This window comes from Cnephaeus nilssonii (genome assembly GCF_951640355.1).
Source record: "Cnephaeus nilssonii genome assembly, chromosome: 7".
Lineage (NCBI taxonomy): Eukaryota > Metazoa > Chordata > Mammalia > Chiroptera > Vespertilionidae > Cnephaeus > Cnephaeus nilssonii.
In genome coordinates this window covers 71,494,340-71,513,701 of record NC_137078.1, presented here as the reverse complement: position 1 = coordinate 71,513,701, position 19,362 = coordinate 71,494,340, and the positions used below count along the sequence as shown (strand labels likewise).

At 48.1% G+C, this 19,362-nt stretch overlaps 1 protein-coding gene across 2 annotated transcripts in view; it reads left to right on the top strand.

The window, feature by feature from the left end:
- The first annotated feature begins 371 nt into the window (after nucleotides 1-371).
- Nucleotides 372-19,362, top strand: part of GLIS1 (GLIS family zinc finger 1) — a 218,912-nt gene continuing 199,921 nt past the window's right edge. For both annotated transcript variants that reach the window (XM_079778050.1, XM_079778049.1), the window contains exons 1-2: nucleotides 372-467; nucleotides 1,429-1,717. In XM_079778050.1, the coding sequence (XP_079634176.1) occupies nucleotides 1,471-1,717 (247 nt within the window). In that variant the 5' untranslated portion in view covers nucleotides 372-467; nucleotides 1,429-1,470. The remainder of the gene's footprint in view (nucleotides 468-1,428; nucleotides 1,718-19,362) is intronic.

The following is a 19,362-nucleotide window of genomic DNA, read 5'->3' as shown; positions in this document are numbered from 1 at the left end:
GGGACAGGGGAAAGGTCCTGCCCCAGCCACTCGGAGAGAGGGGGGACATCGCCGGGGTGAGCGGGTTCTCCTGACGCCCAATTCTCTCCGCCGCCCAGGCCGCACCAGTCCCAGCGGCAGAGCCCGGCCTCTGTCCCCCGCGGCACCGCCCACCCGCCGGGCCCACTCTTTGGCAGGAGGGCGGCGGGCAGCGCAGGACGCCGGCGGCTCCGGCCTGTCAAACCTTCCGCCGAGCCCCGCCCAGGCCCCCCAGCCGAGGAGGCCCCGCCCCCGCGCCGCGATTGGCCTCGGCGGGGCGGCCTCAGCCAGCCAGTGGCCGGAGTGGCTGTCGGGCAGGCCTTGGCCCCGCCCCCACCCGGGGTGCCGCCCCACAGGACGCCGGGGCCGCGGCGGCGGCTGCGGGGGCCGCGGCGCCAGTAGAGGCACGGCGAGCGGTGCGCCCCGACAGCTGCTGCGGCCGTGGCGAGGTGAGAGGGGGCGCGGCCCTGGCGCGGGGTGGGGGCCGGCGCCCGGGCCGGAGATACCGGGATGTTCTCCCAGCGACGTTCCTATCTGAGGAACTTTGGGATGGCGTTGGGAGCACCCAGGGGAAAGGAGAGTTGGGGTCCCCGGGCCCACTTTCCGGGAGAGGTGATGGAAGGGCGGAGGCTCTGTGGAGAGGGACCCGGCGTGCGTGTGGGTGTGGAGTGTGAGCCTGGGCGGCTGCCAGGGTTGCCCCGTGTCTGAGAGGGTGAACGAGAGAGTAGTGTGTGTGGCACGTTGTGTCCCCAGTGCGCATTGGCGGGGTGCATGGTGTGCGTGGGAGCGTGCGGGCATGGGTGTCACTGACTTGTGCGGGTCCGTGAGCGCGACGGGTTCAGTTTCTCGGCTGCGCGTGGGAGTGTGTGAGTCTCGTCGTGCCTGTGACGGGCTCGCCTCGCGGGAGTGGGCGTCCATCGCCGCTGAGGTGGCCGTGGGTGAATCTCTGCCCCCGGGACCGACGGGCGCGCCGTGCGCGGCCCCTGCGCATCCCGGTCCCGGAGCCCCGACGCCAGCGCCCTGTCCCCGGGATCCTCGCCCCCGCCCACTGCCTGTCTCACCGGGGGACGCCGCCCAGGCGCTCTCCCCTCTCCAGGCCTCAGTTTCCCCGGTCCTCGAGGGAGGGCTGGTTTCGGTGGAGGCGGGTTTGGGTGGGAGGGTGAAGGGCTCCGGAGAATGCGCCGAGGCGGCCCGCAGCGGGGACCCTCGGCTCCCGGGGGAGAAAGCGCGCGCCGCCCCGGACCCGCGCAGGGTCAGGTAGGTCCGTCAGGTCAGGGCCAGGGTGCCGTGGCCGGCCCGTTTTAGAGGGAGGGGAAGGCCGAGGCGGGTGACCTGCCCCGTCGCGGCCCCGGGAGGAGACGGGAACCGCTCCCTTCATTCTAACGCTCCCGTGCGGTCTCCTCTCCGCAGGAGCCCGGCGCGACCCCCATCTGTGCGCCCCGCCCCGGCGCCATGCACTGCGAGGTGGCCGAGGCGCACTCCGACCGGAGGCCGAAGGAGGCTCCGGGCCCCGGCCGCGGGCCCGCAGGCCTCGGCGCGCACATGGCCTTCAGGGTCGCCGTGGGCGGTGGCTGCTGCGGGGATGGGGACCCTCGTGACCTGCTGCCCCGGCTGTCGGCGCCCCCGCTTCGAGCCCACGACCTCCTCCGGCCCCGGAGCCCCCGGGACTACGGTCCGTCCAAGGCCGCCGTGGGGAAGGGTAAGTGTGGCCCTGCCGAAGTGCGGGGCCGGGAGCACCGCAGCCTTTGCAGGAATCCTCCGGAGAACTTGGTGGAACTTTCCCCGGAGGCCATCATTTTCTCTCCAGTTGTTTGGTATTAGCTTGTCATTCTAAAGCGATGCCTGGTTAAGAAGCATCTAATTTAAACTAAATTAGCTTATTTGAGGGAAGTGTGCCTAGTAAGGTCAGATTACATAATTTTGCTTATGTATGTTTCTGATAAAAGTTTTGTGAAACTTGTCAAAAATCTTCTTATAAATTGGGGTGAGTAGCCACTAGAGTCAGCTCTCTCTCTCTCTCTCTCTCTCTCTCTCTCCTTGTTAAAGGCATATTTTCAAGTTTTCCAATATCCCTAAATAACAAAAACCCTCCCCTCTTGGGATCCTCAGTTTCCCCATCTGTCAAGGAAGGAATTAATTATACCAGATGATTTCTGGATTACTGATGGAAAATTTTATGATCTATAGATATAGCCTGAGTCAAGTTCTGACTGAAAAATGGCTTTTCTGTACCTGATGCTTCAGAAGCACAGTCTTTGGTAAAAAGTTGCTTTGCAATACTCTCCCTCGCCCCAGCGAGGCCAGTGGGTTTAAGGTACAGGCCCCCAGTACAGTTTGTGGGCTCAAAGTCAGTGATGATGCCAGGATTCTCATGAACATGTTCTCATCACAGTTAATTATTATTGAGCCATTATTTATAAGTTTCATGCTGACAGATAATTAACCAGAAATTGGGGAAATTGTTAAGGCAATGTGCCCCCCGCCCCCCACCTCCTCTCCCCTGGAGAGGAAAACAAGGCTTTGGGCTTTCATTATTTTAGCATTTGGGACCTCTTGGTTCTTTCCAGGTGATTCTCAAGGAAGACAGAAACAGCTTATTTTCTCTCTCCTTTAGCAGCGGCCCAGGCAACTTCGAAAAGGTAGGGCAGCTTACCTTTAGAGAGGAGAGCGCCTTCTGGGGAAAAAATACCCAGCTCCCCAGTTCAGGGACTGGCAAGATGAAAAAACATACACAGTGTTTTTTCTTTTTGATGAAAACACCTGACTTTGTAGGAGAGAGCTATTTCTTATTGTTTTAGATGTCAGTGTCTTTTCCAAGAGACAGAGATCATACCTTAGAAGAAAGCTATAGGAAAACCACCTTTAGAGTGTTATTACTGGACGACACACGAGGTTCTCTCATGCTAGAGAGAGAGGAGCGCTGTGCAGCAGGACGTGAGTAACATTTGCTGTCCTGAGCTCCCTGGCTTGCCCCCCTCCATGCCCAACCCTCCCTTAAACAGATACCCTCTTGCAACGTTTTGGATTTTAAACTATCGTAGTGATCATCTGAAGAGTCTCCGCAGACCTAGTGAATGCCTATCAAACAGCCTTTGTTCCTTTCATCTCAATGCCTTGTGTACTGATCTTACCCTTCCATTCTCCAAAGCCCAGTTATTTATTTATTTTTTTAAAGCCCAGTTATTTTTATGCACACGCCTGCCCCCACCCCCATGTCTAAATTATGAGATCTTTAAGTTAGGATTGTATTTGGAAAGTGCAGAGAGGATAAAGGGCTAGGAGGAAGAACCACTTTCCTCGTACCATAGAAGATGATCTTTCTGGTTATGCATTTTGTAAGAGGCTTCTAAACTGTTTTCTTCAGTCTCTGGCCAGGCTGGCAGGGTGGGATGTATCGCCCCCGTTTGAAAGATGAAGTAACGGAGGACTGAGGGTGGGGGACGAGTCTCTTGGAAAAAGCTACCCAGCAGGTCTAGCTGGGGTTCTCTGGCCAACCCACTGCTCATGGACCTGGGCTGGAGGAGGCTTCTAGAGGTTTCTGACCCAGCCTCTGTCCCAGCTTCTTCCTCAAAATGGGCCTGAGAGAAAACCAGAGCGTCAGCAGCCCTCTTAGAGTGCCGTCAGACACTGCCCCATTCCCACCAAAATATCCCCCAGACCACGCAACCCTTTGAATGTTTGGTGTTTAGCTCCAAGCCTGGGGCTTATTGGAAACGGACAGATAGAAATACCAATAGGAAAATATTTATTGACTGTGCTGGGAATTGTGAGACCTTGCCACGGGTGATCTGTGAGGCCTTGGGGGAAGTGATTTTACTCTCTGAGCCTTAGTTTCCTGGTCTGTAAATCTAGCGGGAGACTTCCTTTGAAAGACTGAGGAGAGCATTAGTGAGAGTGTGAAAGGGTTGCCTCCGTGCCTGGTTGGTTGGGGGATTTACTCTCGTAATGTATTTAATGTTCTCCACCTTTGGTTTTTTATTAGCGCGAGAGGTCATAATGCTTACCTCCCAGGGTAAATGAGACAATGGTTGCAAGAATGCTTTATAAAAAAGGTGGGAGGGGTTTCTTTTATTAATTCATGCAGGGCACCAAGCTGGAGTCAGTGATACTTGAGGTAACGGAGACAGGGCGAAGAGGGAGAAAGGTTTGATTTTTAAAACATTGAATGTGAAGAGCCATACCTGGTGTGCTAGCCAGAGGAAGCGGAGAGGAGCCAGGCTTCAGGTCTTTACTGGCCACCGCTGCCCAGGGACCCGAGAGAAGACAGTATTGCTTGGCCTGGAATCAGGTTTCAGATGATCTGCCTTCTGCCTTGGACAGACCCTAAGCCGAGGAAGGGAGCGTATCCGTCAATGTTGAGGTCCTCTGCGTTTCCAGATCTGGAGTCAGGAGGCGTTGGGGATGGTACGACGTCATGGACTAACATTATCATCATTTACAATAAGAATCACGCTCTGTTTATGGCAGAGTCCCGTTTATCCAGATTCCAAACAGCTGGAAAGGCCAAATTACCAGATGCTGTGTTTTTCTTTTTTATTATTAAACACCCGACACTCTGCTTTTGGAAGTCCTGACAAGGAAAGAAGGTAAACATCTGGGCTTTAAGGAGGCGGTCAGCTTTGTGGCGATGGCCTGATGACTCCCGTTCCCCGTGCACAGAGCTTTACAGTTTTCAGTGCGTGTTCCCGCACGCTCTCTCATCTGCCCTCACGCCAGCTGTGCTCTGCCTACCTTGTGGGCTGTTCGGGGGAGCAGACGGAGACGGCTGTAGAGTGGCGGGCAGATACTGGCTCTTATTACTGCGATCCCCGTTTTATAGATGAAGACACTAATGTTCTAGGATGTGCTCAAAGCTACAGACAGTGAGTGGCATTTTTTAGGGTTTCCTGTTTCCAATATTTGTTTCTGTTTCTATAGCTTGTGCCTTCTACATGCGTGTGTTGTCGGTCGAGAGCTGGTGTTCACTACACGCTCCAGATTGTGCCCAGAGAATTTAATATATTTTGCTTTTGGTATTTTTAGAAATGGGTAACTAGTATCTATGCCATCGTCTTAGTTTACCAGATAATTCTCTTTGTCCAGAGTTGCTCTTCCCAGACCAAAACCAGATAATTCACAGAGACTCACTGGGCCCTTTTCATCACTTGACTGAGGCTAGACACGTCCTAGCAATAAAAAGGAGGCTGATGATCATGACAAATGTGGATTCTGCCATTAGTAAACAGCCGTCATAACATGGCTGTAAATGCCAAAAAGGAGTCAATCTTTTTCTTTTCTTTCCTTCTTTTTTTTTTTAAAAGCTAGAACACACACGCACACACATTTTTAAAGGAAAACAAAAAAGGAAAGCAATTAGAGGTTGTGTGCATGGATGTTAGGGGCTGCTGGTGGTGGAGAGTAAGCGTGATGGTTTTGGTGGTGTTACCTGGTAGAGTTTCTTCATCTGAATCAGAAGCCACCCTGATCTGATGTTCTGGGAAAGCCGTGGAGGGGCTAGCACATCCGTAGCAGAAAGGTATGAGTTATTTTGAAAGCATTTACCCCCTCCGGCTCTGGTGGGCAATTTGCTTGCATTTCATCCATTTTAAAGTGCTGGTCCTGTGATCCGGAAATAATCAGATCCAAATTTTTCTCAGTGCTTGAGATTTCAAATAAGGGGGAGAAAAACCTGCTGGCCAAATGTCAGGCTCAGTGAGACAAAGAGAAACATGTATGTGTGTGGGTAGGCAAATGAGATAGGAACATGTTGCCGTCTACAGTCGTAACTGTTACATACCCAACAAATCTTTTGTAGACATATAGTGGAAATACAATTCCCAAAGATTTCCTAAGAATCTTGTTTGGCCAGGATTTCTCTCCCCTTCTTGCCTCTTCCGCTCTTTAGATGCTAAGACTTGGTGTACAAAATAGAAGGGGGAGTATCCTTTGAGATCGTAACTTAATTTTTGTTGTTTCTGAGGTCCCAGGAGGGTCCCTCTTAGCTGTGGAAACCTATCGATAGGCTGTGTTGCTCTGTCTGTGATGAAAAAACATAAGCTTCTTGCCCTGGCCGAGAGGCTCAGTTGGTGGGAGTGTCGTCCTGTACACCAAAAATGTTTCCGGTTCAGTTCCTAGTCAGGGAACATACCTAGGTTTCGGGTTCATTTCCCAGTTGGGGTACATATGGGAGGCAGCCGATCGATGTTTCTCTCTCACAGTGATGTTTCTCTCCCTCTCTAAAATCAATAAAAACATATCCCCGGGTGACGTTTAAAAAAACAACAACACCCGTAAGTTTCTTTATATTTCCGTGGTTTTCCTTCGCACTTCTCCTCCTGAAAAAAACCAAAAAAAACAAAAACCCACCCCATCTTTGAGTTATTCATCTCGCTGCGTAAGGTTTGCGTGAGAAGCTAAGTGAGCCAGTGCACTTATTTTAACAGTGCGTTAAAATCCCATTACAGGCATAAGTGCACAATGAATCATTTAAAAAAATATATCCTTATGTTCTTTGTTCTGAATGTTGCATAATTATCATCGTTTTCTTCAGTTTTATTTTGTGGAGTTTGGCCAGCATCCGAGAAAAGGGGAGAAACCAAAGTTTGGAATGGGGTTTGTCATCCCTTTTTGGATAGGATTAGGGGAAAAAAACAACAAGCAAATAAATACCAACTTTATTTGTAAGTTGACTTTATTTGTAAGTCTAGCATGTAGTGAACACCCGCTAACTGTGGCTTTTGCGTAGAGAGGGTAGTCTCCCTTCGTCCTCCCCATTTTCTTGGAAAAGAATTCCCTGTATGGAAGCCCATATGATGGTATTCCAGCCATCTCACCTTATTTATATGTATCGTTAATTTCAAGGTTAAATTATAATGTGGTTTGCTAATTATTTTTCCTGCTACAGATTTTAGTTGCAGTTAGTTTGGACCTAGAGAGGTGTGTTGTTTCTTTTGGTAGGGGGTAGCTTATTTTCGTGTTTAAAGAAACAAAGACACTTAGCGCAGGGGGGAGCAGGAATGAAACAAACTCTGCAGAGGGCTTTGAAAAATTCAGCTGCCTTATACAGAGAGCACAGCTGTAGTGCCAGGGCCAGGAAAAAGAGCACACTCTGAAATATTTGTGCTGCTCGCCTTCACTGTGCTAATGATCCTAGCAGTTTAAGAACGGACTTCTTGTTTATCAACAGCCGCTGCCCAAATTAATAGTTTACAATGAGAAAAAAAAAAAAAAAGCTTCAGCATTTGAAGCAAAGTCCGGGACTGATAGCTGAGTTACTGAGTAAGAAAAGGAAAAAAAAAAAAGTGTTGGGGGGGGGGGGGGAGTGATGTTTTGTGGCTGCTTTGGTCTCCCAGAGTCTTATTTATAAAAAAACTGAAAGAAAACAGAGGCTTGGGATGGGCTGGGGGTGGAGAGGATACAGCCCTAACCCAGTGGTCTTATAGTTTCAAGTCACTGAAAGCATCTGTTTTTTTCTTTCCTCTGTCTTCTCCTAAACTCCAAAGGGTTATTCCTTCAGAAGGTTTCCGGCGGGTCGAGGCGGATTGTATTAGCATTACGAGCTGTGTTTTTAAAGTCAGCATTTGAGTCAGATGCACTGAGAGGAGACCTTCAGCCCGCTAACTGAATAATGCATTTCCTGTATGGCCTGAATTTATTTGGTGGTTATGGTTGGGCCCGTCTGGAGCAAACACATGCGCCATTGTACAGCCTCAGTGCATGTGGGCCATGCCCGTCCCTTTGAGCCTCTGTTGCAGCATCTGTAAAATGGGAAGCAGTTTGATGGGATGATCCAGAGTCCTTCCTGCTCCGACGCTCTAGGATTCCACAGGAACTGGGCTGGGAAGGTTGGCAAGGATCGAGGGTGTGGACAGAGGCCACCTTTGTCTCAGGCCAGGTTACAGACTTGACCTCTCCTGGGAACTCTTGACTCCTAAAGCTGACCACAGAAGGGACAGGAAGGGGGAGGTCAATAACCTTTACTGAGTACCTACTCTGTGCCAGGCCAGGTACTTTATAGCTGCGATGGATTTAATAATAACGGCCCTAGGAGGACAGAAGGCCTTATTGTAATTTTATAGGTGGTGGAACTGAGGCTTGGAAAGGTTAAGTGATTTGTCCTAATAATGAGCTGCTATTTCATTCACAGCGACTCCCTGCTGTGTAAGCAGTAGGTAGTAGAGCTTGGGATTTGAACCCAGCTCTGTCCGACAGCAAAGCCAGTATTTTCCCCCCAAAGCACAGTGCTTTCAAGGGCAGCCTGTGAAATTCACGTTGCTGTGGCTGTAGAGCGTGCCCTGAAGTCGGGGGAAAGGCAGCAGAAGGCCGCAGGCTGGTCCAGACAGCCATTCCCTGGAGTAGCACTTCGTGAGCCTCAGCTGACAGGACCAGGTGTGACTTTCAGGGGAGACGCTCTACCTCCCTTAGGGCTCTCCCCACTGCCCTGCTGCAGAAATGAGGGAAGGACAGTGGTCCCCAGGTGCGACGTGGGGTTCTCAGGCAAGTGCTCTCCCACACTATGGAGGGGCCCCTGGAAGCGCTCCTTCTCAGAAACAGTGGCCTGACCAACCTTAGGTCCTTCCCTCCCTAGGCCCTTACCAACCTTCTAGTCCCTGTTTGAGTCTTCCACACAGTTTGGGAGGTTCCTGGCCTTCTCCCTTGAGCTGCTCCTGAAGACATCTGTTTGAAGAGAAATTCTCATGATCCTCACCACACTTGGCGTGTCGAGTGCACGCTTCACTGGGCATGGTTGCTCGAGATCTATTAAATAATAATCTCGTATTAAACGCTTGGTGGGATGAAGAAGGGCTTGGGAGGGAGAACAGGCCAGAGATCAGAGTGAACTTGAGAGTGTGTGGGCCATGGGTCCTTTGTGTCAAATGATGAATGAGCCAGATGACCCCCTTTGGGAGGAAAAGGTGCCCCTGCTGGTTTGTATTTGTGGCCTTGCGTGGTAAGTGCATTCACGAGAACGTATGTGTGGACGACGTTCTCAAGGAATCAGACTCTTCTGAAGGTGAAGTTGCGGGAGTCTTTATTGCCCAGGGCTCCCCTGCCTTGGAAGTGGAGGCTGGGTCTGAAAGGAGAATAATATGTATCAGGACGTTCCTGGTTGCGATGTGGCCCAGCCCCTTCCCGTTTGTGTCTTTTTAGCAACAAGATTGCTCTTTCAGATATTGTTGCTTTGTTTTTAAATAACAGGTTCGATGGAAAATAAGGCTTTAGCAAGAAACCAGGGAGTATTATAAACCCGACTTAAAAAATACAGATCCCATTTGCTGTTTTAAGCTCTCTGGAGGGCTGCAGATTGGGTTTATTTTGGAACGTCGCTGGACTATATGAATTACTTCTCTGAGGCTTGGGTATTTAATACCTAGTAGAAGTTTGTGTAAGAGTTGATGATGTATTTTGCCGACTTTCCAACCCTGTAAATAAATTACACGTGCCGGCAGAGGCTGCCAGGTTCCACTGTGTCAAATGAAGCTTAATTTTTATCCCAAACCACTTAATACTTTTGTCCTAGCGAGTAGAGAACGTTACGGGGTTCTGCCTGGCAGCGGGCCGTTCCAAGACATAGACGGCTTCACGTACTGTGAACAGGCCTCGGTGGATTCACCGATCTTGACACAGTTTCCAGTGGTTAAGTAGCTTTAGCTGCTCTCAAGTCCAACCCTCCAGGCAGAGAATGATAATATAATTTTAAGTGTATCGTAAAAATGAAACTCAATCGCTTCCACTCCCCAAACCTGTCTCACTCCCCTTCTCCCTGGAGAAATCGGCTGTAATAATTGTGTATTTAATCTCAAGGCTGCCTGTGCGTTTCATCTTATTTGAGTGCAAAGCCCAGGTAATAACGTTGGCATTTCCAGTGTGAAACAAAATAGGGTTTCTAATGTGGAGAACACTATTAAATATTTCATGCTTCAACCAAACGCAATTCTTTTTTCCTATAATAAGTTTAAATATTAATTCTCTGGAATGTCAGATGCCTAAAGCTAGGCATTTAGTGATCTGCAGTTTCAAGTATCTCGAAGAAGGTTTATGAAACAGGATATTTCTCTGGGAGGGATGAGTAGTGTGTTTCAGAGCTATCTGAATTCAAGGCAGCATCTTCTGATTTACTTTTTAAAGGGAAAAGGTCATAAAATAAGTTGCTTTATGTGCTGAAGGATTAAGTGGCTTAGGCTGAAATAACAGCAGAGACTTTACTGTTTTCCCCCGTTATATTTTAACAATGCTTTTTGAGGGAGGGAGTGGGTCATTTTCCCGCCTGCTTGTCTCCTCCCCCAGCACCCCCAGCCCTCCCCCCTCAGCCAGATGGCTTTAATTCTAACCAAATCCCACGCTGAGGCCAAATGATTGATCAAACAGTCATTTGTACTTACGTAGCGCTCTTTGTGAGAATATCTCTGCATTGGACTTCTCGCCGGGCGAGGCTCATCTTCGGGCCTTCAGATGGTTGATTTCCAGCAGATCCAGGGGCTTGGAGAGGTGGGGGTTGAGGGGTAGGTGGAGAGCAAAGGTTCAAGATTTTGAATCCTAGGAGCTCCTTGCTTAAAACCTTTCCATTACTTCCAGTGCCTGACAGCAGGGGTATTCAAGTTTTCTAAATACGGGGACAAAAATATTTCCCCTGTCCATATGATAGCAGTTATCTTTTTAGTATTTGTTTTGTTTTAAAAGATGTTCTTTTTTAAAATTAAATTTATTGGGGTGATATTGGTTATGTTTTTAGTATCTGTTGATGGAAAAAATATCTAATGAGATTACTAGTTTTAAGAGCTCTTTGAAAAAAATTTGTATTGTTTTTCTAAATATATGTTTATTTATTTCAGAGAGGAAGAGAGATATAGAAACATCAATGATGAGAGAAAATCATTGATCAGCTGCCTCCTGCATGCCCCACACTGGGGATCGAGCCCACCATCTGGGCATGTGCCCTTGACAGGAATCAAACCCGGGACTCTTCAGTCCCGCAGGGGGAAGCTCTAGCTACTGAGCCAAACCAGCCAGGGTGAGATTTGTATTTTATCAACTACTCTCATGTCTGTAGAGACATTGATTTGTTCCATAGACTCGGTGCATACTTTAACGCTCTCCCCTGAACTACATCTTGACCTGTAGATTGGGCAGCAGTTGGCCAACGGGAAAAACCCGAGCCTTTTTATCCGGCAGTCAAGGCTTTCCCCTCAGTCCAGCTAATGCTTGGCTTGTTCTCAGGCAGCATCGGACATTTCCTTATGCAGCCCCAGACCTGGAATTTTCTCTACTTGTCCTTCTGTCCTTATCTTCTGTGAGCTGCTTTTTATTCATCTTTGTGCCTCCTAAGATTATTTTTAGAACAAGTTGGAAAATAGGTGGTGAATAGTCAAATATTTATCTTTGCAGCCTTGTGTCCAGGATCAGGTCTGGCACAAAGGACACATGTGAGAAGTATATAGGGCGCTCATGGAGGCTGTGGGTGTGAATCAGGCCACTAGGTTCAAATTCTGGCTCCGGGAACTAACTTGGGGACCTTGGGCAAGTTATTGAGCTCTCTGGATCTCAATATCCCTGTCTGTAAAATGGGGGTTTTAATAGTTGTGATCTCAAAGGACTGTTATGAGGATGAAATGAGTTAATACATGCACATATAAGTGCTTAAATACAGATATGGCACATGATAAAATGCTCAGTTAATGTTGGGGTTATTATTGTTGTTGTTATTGCTACCATGTAAATATTCAGTAAACAAAACCCTTAGAAGGGTCTTCCTTCCCTTCCTTTCTACCAGACTGACTCCTACTTCTTCTTTTGTTAACCCTCACCCGAGGATATTTTTCCATTGATTTTTAGAGAGAGTGGAAGGGGAGGGGAGACACACAGAGAGACACCTTGATGTGAGAGAGATCTGTTGGTTACCTCCCGCATGCGCCCTGACCAGGGTTGGGGATCAAGCCTGCAACCCAGGTACATGCCCTTGACCGGATCAAACCCTGGACTCTTCAGTCCGTGGGCTGATGCTCTATCCACTGAGCCAAACCTACTTATTCTTTAAGACCCAGCTCAAGCGCCACCTCCTCCCAGAAGCCTTCCCTTTCTTCCTAGGCCAGGTTATGCTGGAGCTCTGGCACCTACAACCCATATCCGTCCTTCCGCTATAGCACTGGTCACTCTCTGTGGTGATTTCCATTTACTTACGTGTCCTTGAGGACAAGAGCGGAGTCTCATTCTCCCTGCACTCCATGTGCCCAGTACAAGGCCTGGATCAGAGTGGGTGTTCAGGAAGGTTGGGAACCTAGTTCTTGCCCTTAAGGAACATGCAGCCTGCAAAGGAGGAGCCGAGTGTTATGTTCTTTTTCTACAAGGTTGAACACATGGTAAGTTCTCAGTATATATGAGACTCCAGTAAATGCACAATGACTTCTCACATGTAGACAGCAGTCATATTCTCTTCCTCTAGCATCATCTTGGGGCTCTTCACAATGAGGTCTGATTCTCCTTTGCAAGGTGATATTGGACAAGTCTTCTCACCTATCTGGGCTTCCCTTCCCCGCCCTCCTCCTCCCCTCCCCTCTCCCTCCTCTCCCCCTCCCTTTTACCTTCCCCTTCCCCTCTCCCTCCCCTTCCCCTTTTGGGAAGAGTTGACTTCAGTGATCACAGACCCTTCTTGGTTGCAAGCTTTCAGAGCTGCCAGGCCAGGCCAGGTGGAGGAGCTAGGGACCTGATGGCTGTCCTAGTGTGACTGGCTCAGGAAGGTAGGCATTCTCTACTGAGCACCTGCCCTCCCTTCTAGGCAAAGTCCCAGGCCCTGTAAAATGTGTCTCCTCTTGTGGTTTGAAGAGCAGATATTGAAGGTAGCCATTCTGACAGGAGTGAGGTGATACCTCATTGTCGTTTTAATTTGCATCTCTCGGATGATTGGTGACTTTGAGCATTTTTTCATATGTCTCTTGGCCATCTGTATGTCTACTTTGAAGTGTCTATTTAGGTCCTTTGCCCATTTTTTAATTGGATTGTTTGTCTTCCTTTTGTTAAGTTGTATGAGTTCCTTATATATTTTGGATATTAACCCTTTATCAGATATATCATTGGCAAATATGTTCTCCAATGCAGTGGGCTCTCTTTTCACTTTGTTGATGATTTCTTTTGCTGTGCAGAAGCTTTTTATTTTGATGTAGTCCCATTTGTTTATTTTCTCCTTAGTTTCTTTTTCCCTAGGAGATATATTGGTAAACATATCTCTATGAGAGATGCCTGAGATTTTGTTGTCTATGGTTTCTTCTGTGGTTTCACTGCTTACATTTAGGTCTTTTATCCACTTTGACTTTATTCTTGTGTATAGTGTAAGTTGGTGGTCTAGTTCATTTTTTTTGCATGTACCTGTCCCATTTTCCTAGCACCATTTATTGAAGAGCCTGTCAGAATGGCTATCCTCAACAAATGACAAGTGTTGGCGAGGATGTGGAGAAAAGGGAACCCTAGTACATTGCTGGTGGGAGTGCAAACTGATGCAGCCACTGTGGAAAACAGTATAAAGTTTCCTAAAAAATTAAAAATGGAACTCCCATTTGACCCAGTGATCCCATTTCTAAGAAACTTGAAACACCAATCAGAAAGGATATATATGCACCCCTATGTTCATAGCAGTGCAATTTACAATAGCTAAGATTTGGAAACAACCTAAGTGCCCATCAGCAGATGAGTGGATAAAAAAACTGTGGTACATTTACACATTGTAATACTACACAATGGTAACAAAGAAGGAACTCTTACCATTTGCAACAGCATGGATGAACCTGGAGAGTATTATGCTAAGTGAAATAAGCCAGTCAGAGAAAGATAAGTATTACACGATCGCACTCATATGTGGAATTTAATGAACAAAATAAACTGATGAACAAAATAGATTCAGAGACATAGAACCATGAACACAGACTGATAAATTTCAGAGGGAAGGTAGGGGTGTGGTGAGGGTGAGAGATTAACCATATATGCATAGCTCATGGACTCAGACAATAGTGTGGCAAAGGCTTGGGAGGGGCGGGGGTGGGGCGGGGAGGAGGGTGTCAATGGGGAAAAAAAACCCAAAGTGGACATCTGTAATACTTTCAACAATAAAGATTAAAAAAAACAAAAGAGCAGCTATTGCCCGGCCAGTGTGGCTCAGTGGTTGATCATCGACCTGTGAACTAGGAGGTCATGGTTCAATTCCCAGCCAGGGCACATGCCTGGGTTGTAGGCTCGATCCTCAGGCAGGAGGCAGCCGATCAATGATTCTCTCTCATCATTGATGTTTCTATCTCTCTCCCCTTCTCCTTTCCTCTCTGAAATCAATAAAAAAATATTTTTAAAAAGAGCAGATATTGGTGGTTATAACATATCTGACCCAGATTTCTCTAAGGTGAAGAAGATCCTTGGACCAGCTATTGGGACTTAGGAGCCAGCTCTCAAAAGCCCTCCTGGTGGAGTTGGAGGCACACACTCTGGGTTTCATTCCAGGACAGCTTAGACAGAGCCCCCAGAGGCACTGCATTGAACTCCCGGCTCCTCTCCAGGCACTGTTGTGGTTTGAGCTTTGTAAACGGTAAAGCTGCATCTACATCACTATTATTCATTCAATCTCCCTTTTAACAGATGGGAAGACTAAGGTTCAGAGAGGCCATGTTACTTGGGTGAAGGTGGCCATATGGCCTTTGGAGTTAGAACTGGTTTCAGATCCCAACTATACCACTTGCTGGACCTTGGGCAAGTTCATTGAACTTGAGCCCCATTTTCCCCACTGGAGGAAATTCATAAAATGGAGATAATTCCTATCTCATAGGGTTGATGTGGGGATTAAGATGAGAAGTCTGTAGAGCACCGAGCTCTGGCGCTAGCACATAGTAGGCATGTAACAAAGCTGAACTGTTGTTATTGGTCTTACTGAGTGCAGGGCTGGGACTGGGTCTCTTGGTCTGACTTCATCTGATGCCATTTCTCCTCTACACTTTAGTATCCTATTCTCTTACTCTGATTTGTTTCTTCTTTTTCTTTTTTTTTTTTTTGGGGGGGGGCGTATAATTAAAAGAAGTAGGACTTTGGGGTCAGAGAGACTGAGGTTCTGATCCCAGTGCTGGAGGACACAGATCTGACTGGCTGGCGTCCTGGCTTTACTTAGAGCTTGGGGGAGGTTAGGAGCTGTCTCTTGCGAGGTGGGTGTGGGCTGCCTCCGCACACAAGTCCCTGACAGGTTCTGGCTCTGGGGTCAGCAGGGCCCTCACTCAGCCTGTGGTGGCTCTGGTGTCCAGCAGGGGGGGCTGTTGGTGGTGCAGCTCATACCCCCTCCTGTCTCTGGTTTACTGGGTTGGGAGTTGCCTTTCAACTCTAATAGCCAGCTGAATTACCTTGATGGGACCTCCTAAATGTATGATGCCGGTACTGTTCTGCTTCCCACGTCCCTATGCTGGCGGCCCTCTGCAGTACTACAGTGGCTTCCATTGGTTGAAACTTGCACTGAGTAGATATCCCATCAAGCCATTTAATTCTTCCTACACTCACTCCTTGTGTGTGGGGGAGTATCATCACTCCCATTTTACAGATGAGAAAAACTGAGGCCCATAGAGACTAAATCACTGCCCGAGGTTCCAGAGCTCAAAGGTGGGAGCTGTGGGCCTGCCTGACCCTAAGACCCTGCCTGCCCTTTCTCACCTCCTCTGTGGGCCTCTGCTGCCTTGGGTCCAATCTTACCCATTCATCATAGTCGAGAAGCTGCCTCCTCTGGCCAGAATGACCATTTTCCTCCCTCATCTTCTGACTGTTCTTTGTCCCTTTTCTCTCACTGAACAGTCAGGTATTGGAGATGCGTGGCTCTGTGTTTCCTCCCCGACGAGACTCTGCAGTGGGGTCTGTGGTGAACGAATCTCTGACTGGCAGAGGGAGTGGATCAGAGAACAGAATGAGCGCAGGAGCCCCACAGAATAGATCTGCCCCTCTCCAGTCACAGTGCACCTCCTGGGTCGTTCCCCCAGCAGGTTTTCAGGACAGCCACTTCTGAGCCTCAGTTTCCCATTTGTAAAGTGGTGCAAGCGATCCCTGCTCGGTCAGTTGTCAGGAGCATGCAGGATGACGTGTGGGGAGATGGGAAGGGCTGCATCTGAATGTGGTGGTTGCTTGGTTCATTCACCGATACATATTGAATGGCTGCTGTGTCCCAGATATTGGGTTGGGCCCTGGGACACGGTGATGGGTTAACAGAGCCCTCATTTGCATGGAGCTCACAGTCTGCAAGGCAGGTGGATCCCGGGAGAGTTCACAGCCTGGCTGAGTCCTCCTCGGTTCTCCTCTGTGCAGCTTCTCCACCTTATCACTTGGCTCACTGTCCTGAGCAGATGCCTGGGCTCCAGCCAGTCCAAGGCTCGTGACGGCGGACAATCTCACTGAGCCTTGTAAAATGGAAATATTTGCTAGCTAGCTCTCCTTGCGAGCTAGTGAGAGATCCAGTGTGGTTGGGGTGGGAAAGGGCTGACTGCTGGGCCTCTGGGGGCAGTGGAAACTGGGGTGTGTAGAGCAGCCCTCTGCGGGATCTGGTGGTGGAGCTGCGTGGGTTAGTCAGCCCTTTCCTCGCACCCTGGGAGTTAAAGTGGGAAAGCTTAAGCTTTCCTCTTAGAGGGGATTCCTATCTCCTTGTCTCTGGCAATACAGGCCAAGAGCGTTCCTTTTGCAGACTCATCCGAGTCTCTCCCATTTCAGCCTCACACTCCTTCCTTTCCTCTCTTCCCAGACTTTCATTCCCTCAATGGCTCTGGCTGCTTATGCACACACAATACAGCAGAGCTATTTGCTAGGGATTCAGGAGAGAAGTAAATTCCCACTGTGTGATACTGGCCCAGTGGAGTGGGAGTGGGGCTCTGGGCTGTTAGGGCCCGCGTCCCCTGCCTTCTCCTTCCCTTCCTCATTTTTAGCATCCTGCAGTGATTGTCTGTGAGGACTGCAAGACACTGGAAAATGTCTTTTTTTAAAATTGAGCATTCTCCTATATAATAAAGAGCCAATATGCTAATTAGACCGGATGGTGGAACAACCTTCAGGAATGACCTTCCGGAATGACCAGTTGGGGAGGGGGGGTGGCAGGACTGAGGGGCCGTGAGGTAGCTGGGGCCGCGAGGGCCTACCCTTGCATGAATTTTGTGCATCGGGCCTCTAGTCTTGTATAATCCTATACTACCTTGTGATGTAAGTGTTCCTATGAAAGAACTTATAGCTAGTAAAATTAAAATGAATTCACAATACAATACATAAATTAATTAAAAATTCAGTCCCTCAGTCGTACTAGCCACATTTCAAGTGGACACATGTGGCCCAGTGGCAACCATACTGGACAGAGTAAATATAGAATATTTCCTTCATCACAGAAAGTTCGATTGGACAGCACTAGTCTAGAATATCATTCTTTAATTTATTAATTTGTTCAGTAAACATTTCCTGGAGCCCTATCATATACTCGGCTCTATGCATGCTAGTCCCTGGAGAAGTAAGTGTAACCCAGGCCTGGCCTCTGCCTTAAGGAGCAGATGGACGTACCAGCTTGGAGGTGGGGCCAGCATGCTGGTTACCAGGCCTGGCTCCTGTTAGGGACACAGACATGAGTCCTAGGGTCTGTCCTGCTCTCAGAGAGCCCACAGTCCAGCACTGATGGGAGAGATCACAGCAGGCTTCCTTGAGAGGTGCCATTTGAGTGGCTGGGACCTGGTGGGTAGGTTCTGCTGGTTCCCCAGGGCGGCAGTCCAGGAGGGCAGGTGGTTCATGCAAGTGCATCTCTGCATCGACATCACGCTCAGGGCTCCTGACAGTGCCCTGCACAACTTCTTAGACAGGAATGGGTTCCTGACTTCCAACCAAGTCCTTGGTCTCACTCCTGACCCTTCTTTGCAAGATGGCTGATCCTTTAAAGATAATCTAATTTAATAATCTTTCTTTTCCCTACTTATGTCACTGGTGCACACTTTTTATAGAAAATTTTGAGAATTATAGAAACATATAAAGATGGAAATAGTATTTGCTCATATTTCACCCCCCAGTAATGACCGCCATTTACATTTTGGTATATTTCATTTCATTTATACTCTGTTAGTATATTTTTTACATTATTGAGATCATTCTGAATATAAAGTCTTGTGTACTTATTTTTAAACTTAACATTCTAACATAATAAATCTTTCCTTGTTATTAATATTCTTTTTAAAAAATATATATTTTATTGATTTTTTACAGAGAGGAAGGGAGAGGGATAGAGAGTTAGAAACATTGATGAGAGAGACATCCATCAGCTGCCTCCTGCACACCCCCTACTGGGGATGTGCCCACAACCAAGGTACATGCCCTTGACCGGAATCGAACCTGGGACCCTTCAGTCCGCAGGCCGACGCTCTATCCACTGAGCCAAACCAGTTAGGGATATTAATATTCCTTGTAATCATTCAAAAATATATCATACTAGAGACCCAGTGCACAAAATTTAGGGATCGGGCCTAAACCGGCAGTTGGACATCCTCCTCGCAATCCGGGACCGCTGGCTCCTAACTGCTCGCCTGCCTGCCTGATTGCCCCTAACCACCTCTGTCTGCCAGCCTGATGCCCCTAACCGCTTCCCCCTGCTGGCCTGATCGCCCCCTAATTGCTCCCCCCTGCCAGCCTGATCGCCCCTAACCGCCTCTGCCTCAGCCCCTGCCACCATGGCTTTGTCTGGAAGGATGTCCAGTCTAATTACATATTACCCTTTTATTAGTATAGATTTTATGAAATTTGTTAAATTATTTTGAATAGGCTATACATTAAAATGGTACAAAATTGAGCACATGCAAAAGGCCTTCCTCTTTTCTTTCCCCCCCTGTCCCCAGTTCTCATTGCTGGAGGCAACTAGTAATGCTCGTGTTTTTGTCTGGCCTCTCAGTGATTGTTTATGCTCACACACATATGTATACATATTACTTGTTTGTGCATAAGGCTTAGGATTTTTCAGCCTTTCTCCTAGTATAGATAATGCTGCAGTGACTATTGTTATGCAGTAATCTTTATTTGCATCTCTGATTATTTTCTTAGGATAGATTCCCAGAAATGAAAATTACTGGGTTAAAGGGTAGTAACATTTGACACATTACCAAATAGCTCTTTAGAAGACTGCACAAATTTTCACAACTGCAGGCAGTCTTAGAGAATTTACTAGTACTTTCCTGCATCTTCACCAGTGTTTCCAAAATAGTTGCCTAATTCGAAATTATCATGTGACATCTGGTTATCATTTCATTTTACATTTATTTGATTGTTAGGGTAGTTGGATGTATATTGTGTGTTGATTTACAGTTCATAGCTCCTCTTTTGCAAGTTGGTGTTTATGTTGGGATCTGAATA